The sequence below is a fragment of the Trachemys scripta genome, chromosome 1 (assembly GCF_013100865.1).
Source record: "Trachemys scripta elegans isolate TJP31775 chromosome 1, CAS_Tse_1.0, whole genome shotgun sequence".
In the NCBI taxonomy this organism is placed as follows: domain Eukaryota; kingdom Metazoa; phylum Chordata; order Testudines; family Emydidae; genus Trachemys; species Trachemys scripta.
The window spans coordinates 110301948-110324728 of NC_048298.1; the positions used below are offsets into that span (position 1 = coordinate 110301948).

General features: G+C 42.2%; 1 protein-coding gene across 5 annotated transcripts in view; it reads left to right on the top strand.

Moving 5' to 3' along the window:
* CALD1 (caldesmon 1) overlaps positions 1-22781 on the top strand; it is a 250396-nt gene that overhangs the window by 171961 nt on the left and 55654 nt on the right. Inside the window, exon 1 of one of the 5 annotated variants that reach the window (XM_034781606.1) lies at positions 12365-12639. The exons of the other annotated variants lie outside the window; for them this stretch is intronic. Within the exon in view, the coding sequence (XP_034637497.1) occupies positions 12593-12639 (47 nt within the window). The 5' untranslated portion in view covers positions 12365-12592. Of the gene's footprint in view, positions 1-12364; positions 12640-22781 lie in introns of those variants that run through there. 5 annotated transcript variants of the gene reach the window in all.

The following is a 22781-nucleotide window of genomic DNA, read 5'->3' on the forward strand; positions in this document are numbered from 1 at the left end:
TGCATATGTATGGTGTGACCATGTAACAAAGTGCTCTGATGTCATGTACAGGTACAAGGGAACAGAGTTAAGGATGGTATGGGAACCTGACTTCTGTGTAATTAAAATCTCACCTTAGCATAACATTTCAATGATGTAGATTTTCCCCCTTACTGAACAGAATATACCGGGATTCTGATTTTCATAGACGGATGTGTACAATTGCACCTGTGAGATTTGCACACAGTAGTACCATGACTATATGTGCAAATACTAAGATTTCAGGCAATCTCTGATTTGCATACACCCTCCTGATATCTGCATGTACAAGTTATACACACAATTCTGAGAGTGGCCCATCTTTGAAAAAACTGTTCCTGTTCCTAATCATTCATTTTGTTAGCAGGCTAGCAAATGCCAATGTCCTGTTTTTTATGGCAGAGACTGAAGATTTTTCACAGCTTAAAATTGTTTATTGAAGTTTTCAAAAGCACCTAACTCCCATTTAAAAAAAAAAACAACTTAGGCTTCTACGGGTAGGGCACTGGACTGGGACTCAGGACACCTGGGTTCAATTCCTGGCAGTGCCACTATTTTGGTGCATGACTTTGGGCAACTCACTTCCCATTCTGTGCATCAGTTTCTCCATGTGTAAAATGGGGATAATAATACTGGCCTCATTTGTAAAGCACGTTGAGATCTATGGAAGGCAAGTGTTATAAAACAGATAGATATTTTAGGCACATTTGAAAGTTTACTCTGTCACGATTTTCCAAAGCATAATTTGAAAGAGGGAGGAGGAAAGAAGGAAGAGGGGCATGCACATGTGTGTTGTGGGTTGGAGATGAAACATAATGCTCTAGAGACATACAGCTGTCTTTTATTTATTTTATTCTATTCAATAATTTATACTATTCCTGTCACCACCACATCTGGGCACATCACAGCTAGAAACAACAACAATTATCATTCAGGCCTTGACTGTGCCATTTAGGCTCAATCCATATTAAAGGGAGGCGTGGAGCCACACAACTTTAGGAAGAGTTTAAGGAGGCCTCCCACAGTCCCTAGGGACAAGGAAGCTAAAAACTCACTGCTGCATCCTTTGGTGGGGTCTATTTTACAGTCCTGCTCCTGCCAGAAAGCTCCTCTGGCTTCTGCAGGCGCTGAGATGGAAGGGATGTACCTGTGGCCCTGTCTTCCTTCCCCATCCTCTTCAGGACACCATGGATCCCTGAGGGAGTAGGAATAGATTAGCCCCAGTGCTATTCAGTGTGTGGAGCTGAGATTCTGCCTGATCTTTACATAGACCATGGAAGGTTGGGGAAAGTTCCTTGCACCCTCCCCTGCAACTGCCTGTTAGCAGAAAGCTTAACAAAGTTAGAATTCAGGAAATGCCTTCATGTGTAACCTTTGCCAGCTGTGGTTTCTGGTATTTTGATGGGTGGGTTCCTTACGTGGCCATCTTGATAAGAAAATGGCCTGAGCCAGACCCATTTCATCCAAGGATCATTGCCTTAATCTCTCATTTGGATTAAATGGAGAGGCTTTTTTTATATATATATATATGTAAAGCACTGTACTTATTACATTTTCTCCAATCTGAGATTCATTTAACCTCTTAGACCTTGCAATATGGAGCTGAGTCACCACTTGACATTTAAGGATGAAGCTATCTTCCCAATCTAAGTCTGATTTTCAACCTTCCCGAGCTTTCCCCCCTAAGAAATTAGCCCCCCTGAAATTACACCCACCACATCTCATCATTGGTTAAAATGTTCTGGGAAGTTTTTGGGGAATAAAAATGATAATAGTAGTGTTAAGCTTATGCTGTTCCAAAAGTGTTTCCCATTTTGATTTTTTTTCAATGATAAAAAAAATGTAATTATAAAAAAACAATCCCCAGGCTCTGGGACTGACATGACATTTTTTTTCCTTGAAAGCAAGAATGGAGGAAGAAACACACAGAATAATATTACTGGGTTACTTGGGAACTACAATTCCTCAGGGCTTTTTTCAGGAACAGTTTTTTTAGTGAGGGTGCTGAAAACCATTGAACAAAGCTGTGAACTTTGTATGTGATGGAAACCATGTATTTCGCTGTTATTACTACTTCAAGCCAGGGGGCGCTGTTACACTCCCAGCACCTTTAATTCCAGCACTCCTGGGTTCTTTTTTAAAAATGTATGTTTTAAAAGGAGTGAATTAGAGGACTGAGGCCAAAGGTGGGTTTTGAAGAAGGATTTCCCTTATGGCTAGTGTCTTATGGAAATTAATATGATGACATGGCTAGAGTTCTATAGGCATTTTTCTTAAACCCTGTAGAACTGAATAGAGAAAGTGATCCTTCTTATGGGTTTTTACGAGCGGCGCGGGGGTCTGCAGTGTTGGTATAGGACTGGGCAGGGAAAGTTGCTCACTTAGCACCTGATGCAAAACTCCCAGTGACTTTAATGGTGCAGACTCAGATTTCTAAGCAGCTGGAAATGCTGCATCCTCAGGTATGTAAGGGCAGTTGCTCTTCCTATGAGCAGGGGTAACTCATTTTCTGCCCCACTGATGCTCTGCGGTACCCAGGATCAGGAGCCTGTCCAGTCCATCCCACTCTCCATCCACACATTGCCTCTTATTTCTCCTTGGGTGTGAGGTCCACTGGGGGCAGGGAGTGAGGGAGCATGTTATGCATTGACTTCCCCAGGTGCAGTGCCTCTGGGCACACCAACTAAGCTCCATATAGCCTCTCTACACCTGTCTGTGCTGTGCAAGGCAATGCAGGGTTGAAAGGAGAGCCCAATATACTTGTGTGAATCACGTCCATTCAAAATGCTAGACACAGGACTGCTAAACCCCCACCCAAAATCTATTTGTGTTTCATTATGTCGCTTTAACCTTGTGTACATTGCATGAGTATTGGTATCTTGGAGGTTTTAATTAACATATCAGAACTATGTATCTTGGCTTCCTTTCCCCCTTTTTAATACATTGAGGAATCCCAAAGATTCTTGATCAGTTTCATAGTTCTTAAAAGCTTTAGAGGCCTTCATTTAGATAGCTCTTAGCATACAAGGTTTTTTAAAAAGGTTCAATATGAAAAAGAAACTAAATTTTATCACAGAACATCACATCAAAATGTTGATTGGGTAACATGTTGGCAAGCTATAACAGATCCATTGTAATAGTTCTCCATGTTTCCATTCTGTTTTTAGACATTAGCTTGCCATAAGAAGATTATTGAGTTTTCCACTATTAACCATATAGGGTTATAAGGTCCTTGCTCAGTTTTCTACTCAAGTTTTGGTCATTGCTGCAATAAAGATGAATGAATTTTAAAGCTGGTTGAAAAATGCAAACATATTTTTTGTGAAAAAGTTTGAAATTTCAAAGTTGTTTTGATTAGAAGTGTTTGAAAGGCCATTTTTCAGAGCATGCTTGTGATTTTGTTCCCCAAAATGCAATTAAAATGGTTTTGGAAATTTCCAAAATCTAGGTTATCAAAATGGTTATTGAACTTTATTTTTACTAAATGAAAAATGCCAATAACCATTTCAATCACATTTTGGATAATATTTTCTCTAAAGGTTTTAAAAAGTATCAATAAAGCATGGTGTTTTTTCCAAAGCTGAAAAATTTAGACTATGTTGACAATTTTTGTGAACGTTTGCACATTAAAAACACACCTTAGTGATGAAAAAAGCTATTTATTTGGAAGAATTTCCACCACTTGTAATTAATTTGAACTCCAAGTTTCAAAGTTTAGCCAGCAACAAATGGTTCTGTGGCACCTTATAGACTAACAGATGTATTGGAGCATAAGCTTCTGTGGATGAATGCGCACTTCGTCAGACGCAAAGCTTAGCAGACATCTACACAATACTAAAACTGACTCCTTAACACAGGCAGCTCCTGATTGGCTGGATCAAACTAAGTGGCTTTCAATTGCTCTAAGACTACTAGCAGAAAGAAAAAAAAAGACCTTATGTGGAGGTATAACAGTCCCCAAAGGGAGCTTCATTTACGGATGAACTTCTTCATTTTTGCCTTAATATTTAAGACACTTAAAAATGAAGGCAAAATAGGCCTCATAAAACAACAACACGATCATGTACAGTAATACAGATTGCCACCCGTTCTTCCAACTACCTTCCCTCTTCTTGCCCAGGATCCTGCCCACTGACACGTATGAATTTGAACTCCCTTGCAGTGGGAGAGCAAGAATCAATTCCTATATCCAGCATGCCTCAAATGATAAACCCCAAGGACTTCTTCCCGCCCAGTTGTTACTGAATCACAGTGGAATTCAGGTAACTGGATAGAGAAACCTAAACAAACAATGGAAGAGAGACAGAAATACCTAAATTGTCTCTTTATAAATGGGCTAAAGTAACCTCCCAGATCACTATATCTGTGCATCATCTGAATGTCCATTATCATTTTAATTTTCCTCTTTGGTGACCCTGTGTGTGCATGACCTTAGGAAAAATGACTGCTTGTGAGGATGTTTCAGTGTAGATCACAGTATTTAAATGCTACAGGGTATCAGCTGATTGCCTGTAGGGATCAGGAAGGATTTTTTCCTCTTGTATAGAGTTTTGCACAATTAGCCAGCTGCATTATGGTTTGGTTATTTTTTTTTTCTTTCTTTCTGTGAAATATCAGGCATAAGCCACTGCTGGAGGCAGGAACCCAGACTTGATGGAGTGCTGATCTGATCTGGTATGACAAATCCTGTGGAAGTGTTCAGCTATTACTTTAACCCTTTGTTGCCCATAATTAGGAAATCCCATTGGATAACAGCACTGTATTGGTGAGACTGGAAGCTTCTGTGCTGAGGCCTATTGAGAGAACTTCAGAGAGAGCAAACAAGAGAGAAACTTTAAAAAATAAGAACTTTATTTATCTCCTCTTTTGAAGATCCCTGAAAGTTTAATTCCTTTAGTGCTGTTTAATTTTCCGTGGATTCCACCTGGAACCTGGAAGCATTTGGTGGGCTGGGAGGGTGAGGTTTAGGGGTTACTCGGAAACTTTGTGAGGTTCAAATGGGCTGGGCTGGGAGGGATGGAGGGCTTGTTAGACAGATCCAGGGATTGGTAAGTGAGTTCAAGAGTTAGGACAGAGATCAGGATGCTGGGGGAATTGCTGAGAGAAGCGAGGTGGTGGGGGGCAATGGGGACAGGTATATCCTCTCATATACAATGATCTACAATGGATTTGAGTGGAACTGAATGTAAAACTAACCCCTAATTTGCAAGGTATTTTTGCCTGGGTTTAGCAATCCAACTTCTGTCAAACTCAGTAAATGTCATTGATTCAACACTAGGCCCTAGTTAGAAAACATGGGATGGGGGAGGTAAATGTTGAACAGAACAGCTCTTCTTCGTTATCGTACGTTACTACAGGAAACGGACATACAACAAAAAACCTAAACCAAGCAAACAACTCCTCACCTCCCCACAACAGCAAACAAATAAGCAAAAGCCCCTCATGTATCGATCATTCTAACGAAAATCATCCCAGGCTGCTCTCTTGTGGAATGTTTTCCATTGGCTGCAGGCTTTTGAAGGAAAGAAAAGCGAAGAATCCTCTCCTGTTTTCAATTAAGGTTGTTAATGATTAACAGAGTGCTCCAGTATGTGTGGTGTGTTTTAATTAAATCAGAGGAGACATGATTTGGACAAGATTTTTGTTTCATTTTGAAAGTTATTAAATAAACTGACAGTGTTTGCTCATTGCAAGTTCCTGGGAGCATCCGGTTAGATAGTAATCATGTGCAGCTAGTGAAATAATGCTCATTCCAAAATACCTAAGGATAATAACGGAATATTAAAAAAAGATCACTCCAGTCACTTTGGGACTGAGCCAATCATTAAGTGACACAGGATCGTGCCTGGAGGCTCCAAATTTGACATATATTTAAGCTGAGTGCAATAATATTATAAAGAACGGTCCAATCTGCATGTGTCTGCTCTAGATCTGGATTTTGAATATCCAAAGTTGTTCAGATCGGGTCTTTTTTGGGGGGAGAGGGATGGCTCATTATAAAGATTGGGGTGGGGGCAAATCCTCAGTGTTGTCAGAAATCCATTGACTTCACCAGAACTATCGTAGTTTGTCGATGTCTGACAGTTTACGCCAGCTGAGGATTTTGGCCCTTGGGTCATTTGCAAAATATGGATCTGTCTCTAGGTTTGGATTTTGTCCACCCTAAAAAATTCAGGTTTATTAGGATTGGGGGTTTTGGTTCAAAATCATTTCTAAAATATATCATAGTATGAATTGTGCTTCTCATTCCAAATTTGGATCTCTCTCTCTCTCTCTCTTTCTGTGTCACTGTTTAAATCTGTTGTTCCAGCTGTGAATCATTGTTTTAAAAAAAAAAGCAAACACAGCACTCAGAGTAAAACTTCAAACATAAAGCTATCATGGTCATTTGGTCCCCTTCCCCCTCCATTAGGCTTCCCCTCGTTGTTCCAAAGGGGGAGAAAAAGGACATCAAGAGGGGAAAAGCCCCCTCCCCCCCAAAAAAAACAAGAACAACAACCCAAGAACCAAACATTTTTTGTTTTTTGGATCATAGCATTTTTTTAAATAAAAGAAAATGGAAAATTCCATGAAAAATTTCAAATTAAGTAATTTTTTTCTCTTTGGAAATTTTTCATGGAAAATATATCGCATTTTTAGCCTCTCTAATTTTAGCTATTTTGTTCAGAACAGAAAACATTTGAGAGTTCACACACTCAGCTGGCTCCTGCAGCCAGGAAAACTGTCACCTACGTGATATATGTGCAAACCTAATATATTTTGCTTTGTGGGAACTCCACTAGAAAATAGACAGTTTTTCTACAAAAACAAACTCTTTTATTTACGCTGGAGCTGTCCCCATAGGCCTGTTTAATGTGTACTTAGACTGGAAAAACGATGAACATCCCAGTTATTGATGCCTACTATAGTATATCAAGGCTGCAATTTTTCTTGTCTCTTGTAAAATTTCTTCCATACTCTTTGTAAGGGGGATGAAGGTGGATTCTTTCAGGTGGAGGAGCCATGGAGGGGAGGGGGGCCCAATCAGCAATTCAACATGCTGTATGATTACTAACACACAATGGCAAAACACCTGGGATACTCATGCCAATGTTAATTTTGAACTCTTTGAAATGCATATTACTTTGGTCTTCATTCTGATTACATATAATTATTTGCACCCTTCCCAGGAAGCCTTATCCATATGCATAAGGGCTAGGAACAATCTGGCCTCTTTAGTTTTGCTTGAGTTCAAACTCAGTAAGCACTTTAGGACTTGGGCCACTGACTCCAATGAGGATTTTACCTGAAAACACTGTGTAAAACTGATGAAGGGCTTCCTGGTTTTTATTTTGACAGTATCACTTTATTGGTGTGTAAATCAAACTCCTAGAGTTCACTAAGCTACAATGGTAACTCTCTGAGGGGAGAGAAAGGGGGAAAGACACACTGTATTTTCCATTTCAGATCAAATTACCAGAAGATAGCACCAGCCCAGATGTTACATGGATACCATTGCTGTAGTCCTAGTATTTTGTTTTTTTTTTTTATTTTGAAAAAAAAAAAATGAAAAGATGAGATAAAAGACAAGAAAAGATTTAGTGGAAATAGTCTTATGAAATATTATGTTCTTTTATTTCTGGATTATGCATTGCTTCACAAGTAATGGATAGAGAACTCAAACATTGGCAAATATGTTTTTCTCATCAAACTTAGACTTACAGTGGAAGTTCTTGTCCATGCAAGAGACAGACTAGTATTAACTTCTCAGAAACTGAGGACAGATACCTAAGGTGAAATTCATCTTTGTTCAGAAAAAGACCCACTTATAGACAGTTCATGACTCCAGTCCCACATGAGCCCTGAAAACAGACCTTAAATGGTGAGTAGGCCTTGTATGGGACCTCATCACCTGGGTGAATTTTATCCCAAGGGGCTCCATTTTCAAAGGGGCCCATCCTAAACTCTAAATTTTCATGTTTGGTTTTGGGCAGGTGGTTCCATTTGCCCATTAAGTAATTAAACGTCTAACTACATGATATGTGTGTGCAAATTCTGTTTGGATGCACAAATTCTATTACTTGCACATGCAAATGTCTATGAATGCAAAACTGTGTGAGCAAAACTGAGGCCATATTCTAATATTTGGCCCGAGTCCATGGAATTCCATTTGCATGGCTGTGTGGTTTTTTTTATTGATTCATGTCACTGCACACATTAAAAATGCATATGTGGAGCACTGATGTTTACAATACTCCAAGGGGGTAAGGCTAAGAGTAACGGTAAGAAAAGGAAAATATGAGCTTGCTGTCAGAAGACATTTCCCATCACTAAGGTCTATTAGATGGCAGAATAATTATCATGAGGAAGTTGTGGAAGCTCCATCACTTGAGATATTTTAAAAACTGGACTGAAATCACTGGAGAATATATATTTGGTAGGGGATCATTCTGCACAAGGTGAAGATGGACTAAATCAGTGGTTCTCAAAGCCGGCCCGCCGCTTGTTCAGGGAAAGCCCCTGGCGGGCCGGGCCAGTTTATTTACCTGCCGCATCCGCAGGTTCGGCTGATCGCGGCTCCCACTGGCTGCGGTTCGCTGCTCCAGGCCAATGGGGGCTGTGGGAAGTGGTGGCCAGCATATCCCACAGCCCGTGCCGCTTCCCGCAGCCCCCATTGGCCTGGAGTGGCGAACTGTGGCTAATGGGAGCCGCTATTGGCCGAACCTGCAGATGCAGCAGGTAAAGAAACCATCCCGCTTTGCCAGGGGCTTTCCCTGAACAAGCGGCAGACCGGCTTTAGGAGCCACTGGACTAAATGACCTAATATCCTTTCTGAGCTTAGTATCTGTGAATTAGTCAGTCAGAGACATTACATATGGGTTACACAGGGGTGGCATAATATTCCAGGAATTGCTCACTGACACCCCAGGCTACATAGGACCTTCCAGGAGGGTTGACTGAGACCTTTTTCCTTCTGAGGTAGATAAATTGAATTCCATGCAGTTAACTGTGTTGGGGTCTTTCGGCTGAGACCTTTAAAACCAAGCTCTTGCCGCTCTGTGAAGTCATGAAAGACATTATGGCATCTTTCATTTTCCTGGGGAGTGAATAGTTTAAAAATATTCTTCAAACAAGAAGCAGCTGTTAATGTCATTCCAGTGGATTTTAACAACAAACACATTTTTTTTTCCTGCAAAATGCCAGTAGCTTTTAAAGGGTTTTTACAAATCCACTCTTTTCTGAGCAGTGGCACACAGGAAGGAAGAAGGCGTAATTAGGTATTCAGTATCTCTGAAGCAAGTCGGCTGCATTTCTAAAAGCTATTCCCATTCCCATCTCAAAGTTGCCTAATACTGGGAAAGGAATAAATATCAAGCTACTGAAACATTTAAAAAAAAAATCTAAGATGTCCGATGGCCAAGTAACAGAGCGAGGCTAACGGGCAGCTTGATGGCAGATGTAATCCAGTGTGGACACATTGAACTCCTCATACTCATTTACTGGGTTCTGAATTAACTGTAATCTCTCTGGGAAAAGACCTGGGTGACAGTCTGATCAGCTCATTGCAAACCTCTGCTTAACACGCAGGAAAGGTAAGAAACCAACCAAACAAAAATGTTAGGTTTTTCAAGTGGCCGCTGTCTTTTCCCACTCTTGGGATGCACCAACAGTGCAGCTTAGCTCGGTGAAACCTTCTACTACCAGTGCCCTTTGGGGTGCTCCTGGGCCCCCTCCTACCTCTCTCCTCACAGTTTCGAACGTTCAGAGGGTGGGACTGTGGGAGGGAGGGAGGGATGGTGCCTCAGTTTCTTCCAACCAGCCAGGAATCTCATTGGGTCATTTAATGTGGATCCTTTGGAACAGAGCATTCCTAGTGCTGTAGCCTTCTTAGTTTAGTTAGGTTTGAGTTCATTCTTTTTCTTTGCCTTGTTTCTTGACTAAGGATCTTTGTGCTCTGGTCATTGGTTCAGATACGTCAGAACTGAAGACAAGGAAACCAGATGTGAAGAGGTGCACTTTTCGCCCTGCCATTTTCCCTGTTTCGGACGCACATACGTGTTGTTTGAGGGAAGGTCCTTTTCCTTCTCATTGCTTCATATACAGCACCTTCATCCTACAGCCAGAAAGGGGCACTGGAATCACCTCAAAGCTATGCTACTGAAGGAAGCATTAGTGGTGAAACTTTCCAGCTCTGAAATGAAGGGCCCTGTAAATACTGGCAGAACAGCGCTACAACCTGACCCACCTCTCCCAAAAAAGGGCTACATACCTTGCACTCTGAGAGAGCGTTAGCCATCCGTTAGACTGTTTGTCTCTTACCAAAAAAGAGTAAAGGCCAGGCAATGACATCCTAATGCCTTCCTCTGTAGGTTAAGCTCTGTATTGATACCTCCTCTGTTCCTCTTCCAGAAAAGCTTAGCGATCACTTAACTAGAGCGAAGGCTGTTTCCATGGCCTGTCTCAGACATATTCTCATATTAGAAATCTGTAGAGCTGCCACTCGGAGCTCGATGCATACTTTCACAAAATATTATTATTCCTTAGATCTGGCATCTGATCACATGCATAATTTGGTATAGCAATATTATAATATTTATTTAACTAGGCCTTCTCATCCCAGTGACTGAAGGGAGGAGCACCACTTGCCAAACTCCCAAGTGTGGGAATGTGTGGAGGCTGCTCAAAGATGAAATAAAGATTACTCACCTGTTACTAAAGTTCTTTGAGATGGACTCTGCACATTCACACTCACTGCCCATGATCCCCTCTTCCTTGGAGGCATTGGAAGGAATGGGGGTGGTTCGGATGCCATGTGCTCTTTTTTAGAGCCCCTCTGCCTCCTCACTGTAGAAATGGAATTCAGTGGTTTGACCAGCCCTAATAATAAGTTATATAGAACTTTTCAGCATGAAGGAATGCACACTGTGGCCCAAAATTTCAAGTGTCTGTACACTTTGCACACATGCAGTGCCCAGTGGAAGGATAAATGAATCAGAGTTTTGTGCACATAGACGTCAACTTGTGCATGTGCATTGGGAACTGAGGGCCAGAACTTCAACTGGTGAAAACAGCTGTAGCTCCACTGAAGATGTCAGCTCCCTCAGTTTATACCAGCTGAGGATGTGGCCTTGAGTCTGCAAAAAAATCAACCCTGTTGGTTATATTATAAGACTCACCCAACCATCTTTAAATCAGAATGCAACAGCTGTTCCGCACATATAATACTACACAATTAAAACTGCAGAGGGAATTTTATGAAGGCAGAATATAATTACCTGGTTTGAAATTTGATCAACATGCAAATTAGTACCACCACACTTGTGAAAAATGGGGTGGTATATTTTAATAACTGCAAGTAGTTAGAATGTCGATTTTGTGTCCTGTTTGAAAGACAGCACTTCCACTAGCATTATGCAGGGAGGAATGGTTCAGTGTATACTCAAAGGTCAGAGTGCCACCTACTGAATCAACCTCACTAATTCTTGAAGCACTATTGATTCTCCCGGGAGGCAACCCATCCAAGTATTAACCAGCCCCAGCCCTATAGTTTATGAGATTTGACAAGATCACAGCCTGGGGTAGAATGGCTGCAGGATCACACAGTAAGTTGTTTCAACATGTTCACAGGCTGTGTACTGTGTTAGCTTAGAAGGTTATGAGAACCGAGCATGTGAAATTATGGTAAATGATGGTGTCTCAATTTATGACTTTGTTTGCATGTATATTCCCTGTGTCATTCACTGGATAAAAGGGCAGAATGCTGAGGAGAGTCTGTTAGGTTAGATCCCACTGCAGTCACATGTTTACCTTGGTCATCACCAACTGAGAATGTGGTGGTCAAATCCTGACATCAGCAGGAACTGTGGCTACTCCACACCTCTCAATGTTTGTCCCAGAGAATATATAACTGCTTGGAAACGACCCTCTGGCCTTTTCAACTGTCCGATCCCCATTGATCCTTTAGGATTTAGACTGGACATGAATGTTTACTCTTATGTATTTATACAATGATTTGTGATTAGCAGGGAGGCTAACATGGACCCTTGTTTTATAGTCAGTTACATGTATTCTCCTCTACACAAGCTCAGTCAGCTGGAATCAGGTGTTTGTTAATAAACACCTTTGCGCTGTATATCTAATTTCAACTCCTCAGTTATCAGCAAACCTGCGGAAACACTAGCATTCCCTGTGAAAACCCTAGGGAAGACTAGCATTTGTTTACCAGTTACCTTATTACACAGCAGCTGAGAAACCTGTAGGAATTTGTCACTGTAAGTATTAGCCCCAGACATCACAAAGGGGCTCTATTAGAGAGAATATGGTAAAAAAAAATCTGAGCTCATATGATGATAGTGCAGAGGGACCCAGAGGATATAGGATAGATAACGAGCCTGGTAGTGGGCAAATTCAGACTGTTGTCATAGTGCAAAGGGGCTGACCAAATGGTTAGCCTGTTGGCTGGAAAGAGCATCCAACAAGCCTCACGTTCCTGAAAGGATAATGACATTTTTACTATCTCATTCCACACCCTGATCATCCGTCCATTAGTTCACTGAAGCTGGCAGCTGCTTGCACTGACTCATCCATTACAGACATGATCAGCAGATCATACTGCAGGCAGAACTTGTCAAGTCTCTCCAAGTGAGTAACCAATTTATTGTGATATTTGTGTGACTTTTAGCTCCTCGGTTTTATTTAGGAAATGTTTTGTGATTGCGATGGGAGAGGGAGAGCTAGAGACAGAATAGGTTGCAGCGTGTTCAGGACTTGGTTGAGTTTAGAGTAAACATTGGATGTGTACAAAGTTTTATCTGTTCTTTCTGCTGGACAACACTTTGTTGTAAAAATATCCAGTTGGGCCCTTTCCTCGCCTTAATTGCATCTATACTTGTCTTTGATCTCAAATGTAGAACTTAAATCGCTTTGCTTGGAGGCAGTAGACAACAGAATATTTCTCCAAACAGGTTATTGATTAAAGTTCTGTGGCTAATGAGAAGTTTGCAGAAGTCACAGTTTATGTGAAAGCTGATCATTGCCTAATTCTCTGAGTAAATAACAGAGCCTTATGGCACAATCTGTCCCGAAGGTGGGAGGTGTGGGAGGGGAGAGAGTGAAGAAAATCAATTAGATGATATGCTAGTGCCAAAGAAATTGTCCAAATAACATTTCCCAAGATTTTGTTTGTCCTGTATTTTGCCTTCTCTTAGTTAAATCATAAGGGGCCAGCAATGGGTCTCTACTTATGTTTGGGAAGTGCTGTGAATTAGTGCTATATAATGCTTTGTTTGTAACAATATGAGCCAAGGTTTTCAAAAGTGAACAGTGGCTTTGGAGGCCTCATTTTTTGAAGTGCCCAACACCGTAATTGTCGGAGGGTGGTTGGTTGGTACCTTTTGGAAATCAAGCCCTTTTTAAGATGCATCAAATCAGGCATGCATTTGATACATTTGTTCCAGCATAGCAATAAGCCAGATCCTGTGGGTTGAACGTGGCCGCTTTGTGCTGCCTCCTCGATAGAATCTTTCCACAGAACCAGCCTGCCCTGCTGTGTAAGGATCACCCCATCAATGGCATAGAGCCAGTACAGAAGCCTCCCTCCTGACAGTGTAAGAGAAGTGGGTGGGCTGCACCTATGCTGCATTTTTGGCACCATTAGGAGCCCATGTAAATTTGAGCAAACCCGGGGTATTGTTATGTACTGTGGGGAACTGGCCATGCATACAGGGACCCTGCATTGGAGAATGCAGAGGTGAGCTTTGCACTACCTTTGCACCCCTCCCCTGACATACAGAGTGTGCAGTTCAGATAGACACCAGTATATAGATTTTCCTGCCCCTGGGGAAAAAAATCAGCAACATTATGCCTTATGCGTCACTGGCCATGGTAAGGCTCGTTTAAACTGCCAGAGCATTATAATGGGAGGTTAGTACCAACGAGTATTGGCCCATAGAGATTAACACTGATCATGAGAATGGGGAGACTGCAAGTGAATGTTGTGAACTGCCTGTGTGTTTGATTCTTCTCTCACCCACTCTGGTGTAAATCTGAAATAACTCCATTTATGTCTGTAACCCCTCTGCCCGTCAGAGTTGGCAGCAACAAGGGCCGGGGTCAGTATCTAGGGGTTCCGTTTCAATAACACAACGCAAAACCGGCTCGAGCCCCCACCCAGTGACCTGGGACAATTACATACCATCCCCCTGGGCGCCTCTAAGAGGCAATACTTCCCCTCTCACAAGCACGGAGTCTGAGTGTAGCAAAAGCCTTTTAATAAAGGAGGGAAGCAATGCAGCATTATGTTGGGGAAACACCACAAACAGGATTCGTAACACCAACCATGAGCAAAAGACCCACACCCAAGTAAGTTTGGCAGTGTCCTTTTCCCCTCAGGGTCTTAAGTCCAGCAACCCAATAGTCACCCCACCCACAGTTTCTGTCCTTGGTCAGTGCAGCCCCCTCAGAGTCCAGAAGTTCATCTCCAGAGTTTACCTCCCAGCCTGGGTGGAAGTGGAGGAGGGTATGGGGGGCATCTTACATGCTCCGCTGCTCGGGTCGACAGCCGAGTGCCACTCCTCTCCATGGGGTTCTGCTGCAATCTTCACCGCCAGCTGCGTCTCACCACCAGCCGCCCTGCTATCCGCTCCACTCACCACGCCTCTCTGCTCCTATCTGCCAGCTGCCCTGCTATCTGCTCCGATCTCCATCAGCCGCCCTACTATCTGCTCCACTCCCCGCTAGCCATCCTGCTGTCCACTCACCAACTTTTCTTCAGCCCCCTCCCACACACACTTAACACAGCTCTCAGTGATTTTAGCTGGTAGTAGGGGGAGCCTCAGTGCTGGTGCACCACTATCCCAAAGTATGTCTAATGGTTAGACCTAGGTATCAGTAATTTCAGCTCTGCAGCATGTAACAAGACTCCTAATAGAGCCAAAATTAGCTCTGTTATTACACACTGGAGAGAGGAGGGGGTCAAAGTAGTGTTTGGGGCCCACACTACCAGGTACATATACCCATCCCCCCATTTCTCAATTCACTGGGCTTTGGAACCCATGTCCCTTGCCTAACGAGTGCTGCTTAGTTGAGGGGAGTCCCTCCATCATAAAATGCCAAGTATAGTTCTACGGTCCTTGATTCACATAACCAGGATAACAACCCTTTATTACTTCTGCCCCAATAACAAAAAGACTGGGGATCCCACAGCAGCCAAAGTGACCATTTGGGCAGGCAGTCCCACATGCTAGGCAGGGTGGGTGTGTCCATGCAAACAAAATCAGCCCCTGAAGTCCTTTTCCACAGCTCACCACCAGATGTCAGGGTAGAGCTCATTCTGACTCTGATTACATGTCAATGGAATTATGCCTATATGAAATCGGTGTGTAAGGACAATCAATCCCTCTGTGTTTAGTGTATAGTTTATTGTGTTATTGGTTGCCCACACTTTGAGATTTAGGTATTCTTTTCCAAGTTTCTATATCAGTACAGATATAGATTGACAACCAGAAGCAGTTTTCCTCACAAGTAGTGGCATTTTGTTTTAGTGAACTAAAAATTGTGGCCATCATTTTATGGTGATTGTTTTGTCCACAAAGCATCTTCATGACCTCAAGCTAACAGTGAGGAAGACATTTTTACCCTTACCCACAAAGTATCAGTCTACTCCAAAGCACTGTTTTGTGTCTTCATTTTGAAATTCCGCCCCTTCTAAGGCAGAGAGTCAATATAGTCACTCCAGGTCCTCATACTTTGCCAATACATCTCAGTATACTTGGGGAAAAAAGGAATATGACATTTTTTATAACTTTGCCCAGTAAGGCTCTTCAAGGGGGGCAAGGGAAGCTTTGCCTTCTCTGTTTTGAATCAGATACAGTATGATCTTTTGCTTCTTGTAAATTCACTCTGATGGTGCCTTTACATATCAGTTTCACTACCTCCTTTAAGATGTCACCAACCTGCACAGCACACTTGTAATACTCAGAAAAATAGATATGCTAAAATATATTCTTGATATCATATTTATTTTGTTGTTTCTAAGTAAACTGGATATAATCCTTTTAGCATTCAGCACGCTGAAAATATAAAGTAGAATCTTTCATCAGAGCCAATGATGACTTGAAAATATGGAAACCTGGGTAGAAACTTCTTAGTAGGTTTTTAGGGTTGAATCCAACTCCTCTGAAGTCAATGATAATCCTTCCACTGATATCATTGAAGGTTGGACTGGGCCTTTAGATTATTAATTCCTCTGCATAGGACCTATGCTGTCTGCCAACAGGTCACGGATTTAGCAAATTTGATTTTTGCATTTGATACATGTTCACCAGATGATTTCTAAGAACAAATTTCAGCCCAGGGATTGTTCATGAGCATTTGTTATTTGGAATTCACTCTTCAACATTTGGAATCAATCATTTAAATGATGAGATATCATTTCTGTTCCATACTGAATGATCATGCGAAGAGTAAGAGCCGTGCTAGTAGAATAAGAGAGTCTTCAGAGAGCAGTTGAGATGCTGGAGATTGCCATTATGTTGTCTTTACTGCTTCACCCAGGCAATGGTGACAGCAGTAACACGGTCTACATCACCTGATAAGTAGCATAATCTGAAATCCTGGGTGTAGGATCACTGCTGCTGCTCATACTGATCAGTTTTATTAATTCATTCATTTTAAATCACTCACTTCTTACTCTCTAGGCTCTCCCTACTTCCCCTCATTCTCACTACCATGCCCACAAAGACAATGGCCTGAATTCTCATTGGACTTGAGGCCCCTCTACATCACTTGGGCAGTGTAAAGTGGGCTTACTGTAACTGAGACTACGTCTACGCTGCAAGCTAGGGATGAGAATCCCCTGCTTGGGTACACATACCTGCCCTAGCTGTCGTTGAGCTAGCGCTAGTAGAAGTAGCAGCATAGCCACGATAAAACTGGTAGCAGCTGCAGAGGCACAGCTGAGGCGTGTGGAGAACATTACGCACCGGAAGATCGATGAGTGTTAGTGCAAGTATGGGTACATGAGCAGGGAAATCACCCCCAACTTGTAGTGTAGATACAGCCTGAGAATCAAGCCCAATATATAAGATGGCCAGATGAGCACTGTTGACACAAATATGCTTGTTTGCACATGGCCAGTGTTTATTTTTACTTCCACATGTTGCAGAAACCACAATAGCAATTCAGGTTCCCACAAATCATGAGGAGTCTAGGGCCTTAGGGTTTTAGCTCAACAGGTCAACAAGGACAGTGACTAAGGACTTGCCCCATCCAAGATTTTGTAGCTGGGTTTAGAAACTTTCGAGTTTAATGGGGTCAGAGAGATTTACTGGAAGATCTGAAGTATTTTTTGGGTCAGATCACCAACTCCTATGGGAAGACTTGAGAGAGGAGGACAAAGAGGAAAATTCTGCAAGGTTCAGCTCCCAAAGGTTTCCCTGGCTTATTCCATCAGAGGAGGTCTGCTCCACCACACAATAATCAGGGGGTTGAGTGGCCAGAAGATGAAACTTCCCTGAAATCTGTATGGATCTGGGGGATCTGCTAGAGACTGGAACTTGTATACAGAGGTCCTGTGCTTCTACATTCGCTCCAGATCTTCATGGTTGTCCTTCATGGGAGGTGGATTGCCAGGATTACAGCCTCTGTCTGTATTAACTGTCTAGAATACAGCCTATGTTTGTATTAACTTTTGAGGTGATTTTTCACTGGTTGCATTAGGAATGTTCATTGTAAACCTGCCTGCCATATTTCAGTTCCCATCCTTTCTCAACACACAGGTATAGAGTTGAAACTCTTTTTTGACAGAAAATTTGGGTTTCAAAAAAACAAAATTTTTCATGAAAAGTGTCTGTTTTCCTTGGAAAACGTCAACTTTTAATTAAAAATCAAACACCCGAAAATGGAAACATTTTTATTTGGCAATGCTGCCTTGGTGCCTCATGGGAAATGTAGTTCAGGTGCACATGCCTGCCTTCCCCTCTATGAGACAGGTTTAGATTTTTTACCAATCTAAATAGTCCATGGACACCCGCTTCCCCCCTGCCCTGTTGTGACTAGCTCTACACAAATCCAGTCCATGGCGCCTGTGGCAGTATAGGTGATAGTGCCATGAAGACAGCTGAGCCACCTTTCCCCCCTCTCTTCCATATGGACAGGGGCAGATCAGGGCTTGAATCATGTGTGGGATGGTGTGGCCTTGTTGCAGCAAGGATTCATGTTCCCTCATTTCTATGTTATCAAGCAGCAGCCTACAGGGTATTGGCTTCACTTATCTTGGGATCAGTAATGACCTTTATATGTACGTTCGCCAATATAATGCCCATATACATGCAAATAGTAAGAAGGCCAAACATTGCTGTGTCAGTAAATAAGCATCCACTCCCTTTACTATGCGTTACTAATGGTGATATCATGCTTCGGGGTGCCCACAGAGTAGCAAGGGGTTTCAGCTAAAATGATCAACAGAGAAAGAATTCAGTAGGATTCAGAATTCAGACCCCATTGAGAGGAATGGGGCGGTTTCCCTTCCTCACAAATGTGCAAAAATAGTTTGGTTTTATTCCATGGGCTACATTCTCCATCCTGTAGTGAAGAGAGGGGGTATGGAGAGGTAGCTGAGGCTCCATGATCCTGGTCAGAACTTCCAAGGAACCCCTCTAACTTACACTGGTGGCACAAGGTCCTTCAAGTGACCTTACACCGGTGGAGGATTGGGCATAGCAAAACGCTGTTCTGCCATGACCCTCCCTACCCCCTGCTTATCCCTGCCCAGCCCGGCAAGCTTCCAACTCCCCCTACCCTAATGCACAAGAGGCAGCTGTGCCCGGTGCACCAGTAGAAACTCCTCTATTCAAGGGGACTTCTCTGCTGACCATTTCTGGCCAGTTTACCTCTCCTTCGTTCCATTTGAATGGCACTTAATGGACTAGAGAATCCAAATCTATATGTTTAAAAAACAAACAAAAATAACTCTCCTCTCCAGGGCTAATAACAGCAGCTTTTGCATATTAAAACTTCAGTTTAAATACCTGTTACTTTTCATTCCTTTTTGTGTTTAATTTCCTTTGCACCGTGAATTGGTTTTCCTTGCTTTTCTGCTTTGTTTTACTATCTGGTTCTCTTTTTCACTAACATTTCTGTATCTGTTTTCTTTGGGATTCCAACACAGGAGCCTCTTGAAAGCGAACATTGATATTTCTTTTTCATGTATATGATTTTATTTTTTAATGGCTCTGACCCTGAAAACTCTAATGCTCGTGACTAATCCTATTTACTTAATTAAGATTAGTTGTGGTTATAAGTGTTTGCAGGATCAGGGCCATATATAAAAGATTTAATAAATTCTTCATTCATCCAACCCATTGGTTTCATTTTACAAAAGCTGTGATAAAATGTGGAGCCCAAACTAAGTTGATGCTGTCCCTTTAATTTAAGACTCAGCCTCTTTTTCTCCGCCGTTGTTTAATTTTTTTTAGTTGCTTTTATTTTTTTTGTGTGCTGATGTACAGTACATATTGCTAAAGCAGCTATTAGGGCCAGAGCTTTACTGCGTGGATAGTGCCCTAATAAGGGAAGAAAAACAGCCCTTATTGATGAGGTAAGAGAAATAAGGCAGTGGATAATTTTTTTGCTGATTGAGAAGGATAAGGTGTGGTTTGGCAGGTACTACATTGGTTTGGCTAGTTGCTGACACAGTTTGTCTCTTTTACAGTTCAAATCCCTTGCAAAGCAGACAGTCAGGAAGAACTTTTTTCTTCTTTTTCTTCTTCTTCTCAAAAACCCTTAGCGCGGCCATAAAATCTCAATGTGGCACAGCCTGAATGTGGTAATGAGAGTTTAGTACAAATCTAACAGTGGTGTATTGTAGTCACTTCTGAAGAAAATCTGGGTCTAGCTCAACGGACATGTTTAAACATAATTTTCCATGTGTCTCATTACATAATCTAATGCATCTAAAGTAATTTTCTAAGCTGTCAAATATCAGAATATTCATGCTCTAGTCAGAGAAATTACAGCCCAATTTTCTCCATTCCCAAATCTCTCTCATCTGATGGGAAGTCCATACTTCAGACTGCAGCCACTCTAGTGAGTACTCCAGATTGTGCAGCTGTTGTTTTGGGATTTTTTCCCCCCCAAATGCTTTGAAATGTCACATTAATTAAGTTCAGTATTTTCAATAACAAGTTAAGTATATAGGTCCAGATTCTGTACTCGTCCCAGTATAAATCTGAAGTAAGTGGCGTTACTCTTGTTTAAATCAAAACTGAAGGCAGAATCTGGTTTCTACTGTCTTTTCTTTTTCTGTCTCCATTTGTTGCTTGCTGACTGAAATACTGAGCCAAGTCTTTGGCCCCTCTTAAGTCCATTTTGTATTGCTCCAGCAGCACAAAGGGAGCTTAAAGTTGTTTTAAGGCAGCTGTTGAGATTTCTCTCGTGAAGTAAATTCTGATTTGGCTTAGTCCTGTTGGGTTCTGGGAAAAGGGCGGGCACAAGCCCACCCACAGGTAAAGGCTCCTGTCCCAGCCTAAGGGGATGAGCCACTGAGCCCAGGACTCAAATAAGTACAGGGGACAACAAAAGAGAAAACAAGGACAGGTGTGAAGGTCAGAGTGTCAAAAATAGAGAACCAGAAGGGGCAGGGGCGGCTCTATGTTTTTTTGCCGCCCCAAGCACGGCAGTCAGGCGGCCTTCGGCAGCATGCCTGCAGGCGGTCCGCGGTCACGCGGATTCAGCGGCATTTCTGTGGGTGATCTGCTGGTCCCACGGCTTCGGCGTACCCGCTGCCGAATTGCCGCCGAAACCGCAGGACCGGCAGACCTCCCGCAGGCACGCTGCCGAAGGCCGCCTGACTGCCACCCCTACAGCGACCGGCAAGCCGCCCCCTGCATGCGCTTGCTGCGCTGGTGCCTGGAGCTGCCCCTGAGAAGGGGACACTGAGCAGAGAAGCCTGGACAGTACTCACTGCTCCTCAATTGTGTCAAGGGAGCCAGTGGACTGATTTGGCTTAGTGACAGAGAGGTCATTCTGAGGTGGACTGAGAGTGAGGAGGGGGTATGTTAGGGCAGGTGTGATATTCTCACCAATGTAGTGTCCCCTTGACTGTTACATGCCAGATTAGTGCAACTCTAACTTGCTCCGGGGGCCTATTTATCTGCTGGATATGGGGCTGGACATAGAAATGGCATAACACAACCTATTTGCTCCCTCCGCCTCAGTACACCAAGCTTTGTTCTGGCACACTTGGAGACCTAGCCTTTTGCATTCAGGAAGAATAATGATTCAAGTAGTAAATGTCTAGCTTTCACTGACATTTAACTTTTTGTTTTGTTTGAGAAAAAGCTTGATTGAGTCTTTCAATCCCTCACAATGTGTTTTTTCTTTTGAATTTAATAAATCTACAGGACATATCCTGTTATGGTGAGATTAGTTTATTATAGGCGTAGGATGTGAAAGATAAATTGAGATGATAATAGAGCAGAAAAGAAAAATACACAGTCGCTATAGCAGGGAGTGGTGAACCGATTTAGATAAAGTGAGACACACACAGAGTTAGGAGTGAGTTACTCTCCTAACACTTTGCTGGGAGCTGTATTAATGGCTATAGAATTTAAAACTGAATTGCAGTCCCTTATGGTTGCCGAGTAAACCCTTTGAATGTGAACCGAAGCACTACTGTCATCCTGAGTATCCTGAGAGCGCTCAATGGGGTGTTGATTCTCCAGCCTTATGATGGACTCATTAAGTATCATTAACTATTTTAATATTGCATCTTTTTAGCAGGAACATCCAGCTTTTCTGGGATTGTGACCCTCTTTTCTTTTATAGTCTGACAATAACAACACACTCCTTCACCAAAACCCAAACCTTTCTTGAGGTTCAAGAGTTTGGCTATCATCTTTCTTCTCTTTATTTTTTATTTGGGTCCACCTACTTTTTTCATATTTCTGTCTTAACCAGAGCAAGAAATATTTGAACTCTCATGACAAAGCCAACTCCAACAGAATGTGGAGCACCAGTCGGTACAGTTAAACTTCTGACCCTGAACTGTGAACCATTTTGAGATTATTATTATTATTTATTATTCATTTGTATTGTGATAGCACCTTAGAAGCCCCTACTTGTCAACCAGGACCCCATTGTGCTAGGAGCTGTACAAACATGGAACAAAAAGATGGTTCCTTCCACAAAGAGCTTACAGACTAAATAAAAGGTTAACTCCTTGCTGATCAATAGAGCACTTTGAAAAGTTATATACACTTAAACAACAACAAAAACAAAAAGATTTGGGGACAGTTCTTTAGGCCATGCCGTGGTAAGCTGTGGGTACTTGTTTTGTCCTGAGTTTCTATGGAAAGTGAAGGTGAGATGTGAGATAAACACATTTATGAATACAGGATGCAAGATCATGGCTTCTGCTTGGCTCACTGTAGCCAAATTGCCTGTAGGTTTTTAGCCATAAAAGTATATTACGTGTTTCTGAACAGGAGGTTTTGGCTTGCCAATTCCGTATGCTTTATGTTCAACCCTGGAGTCATTTGGGTACAATTAGAGCAGTACCTTACTGGCACCATTTTCATTATCAACTCCATTTTCTGAGGGATTCGCCTTTATAACTCAGCAGAGCTTGGGATGAGCAAGATTCAAAAAGCTCAGTGCAGTTGAGATAAGTGTTCAAAAATTGTACAGATCGCTCACATGTCAAAACTAATCTCTGTAACAGCCTCAGTTGAACCATTAACATCTATTTATAAAGTAGGGGCCCAGTAAAGATTTGGAGGTTCAGT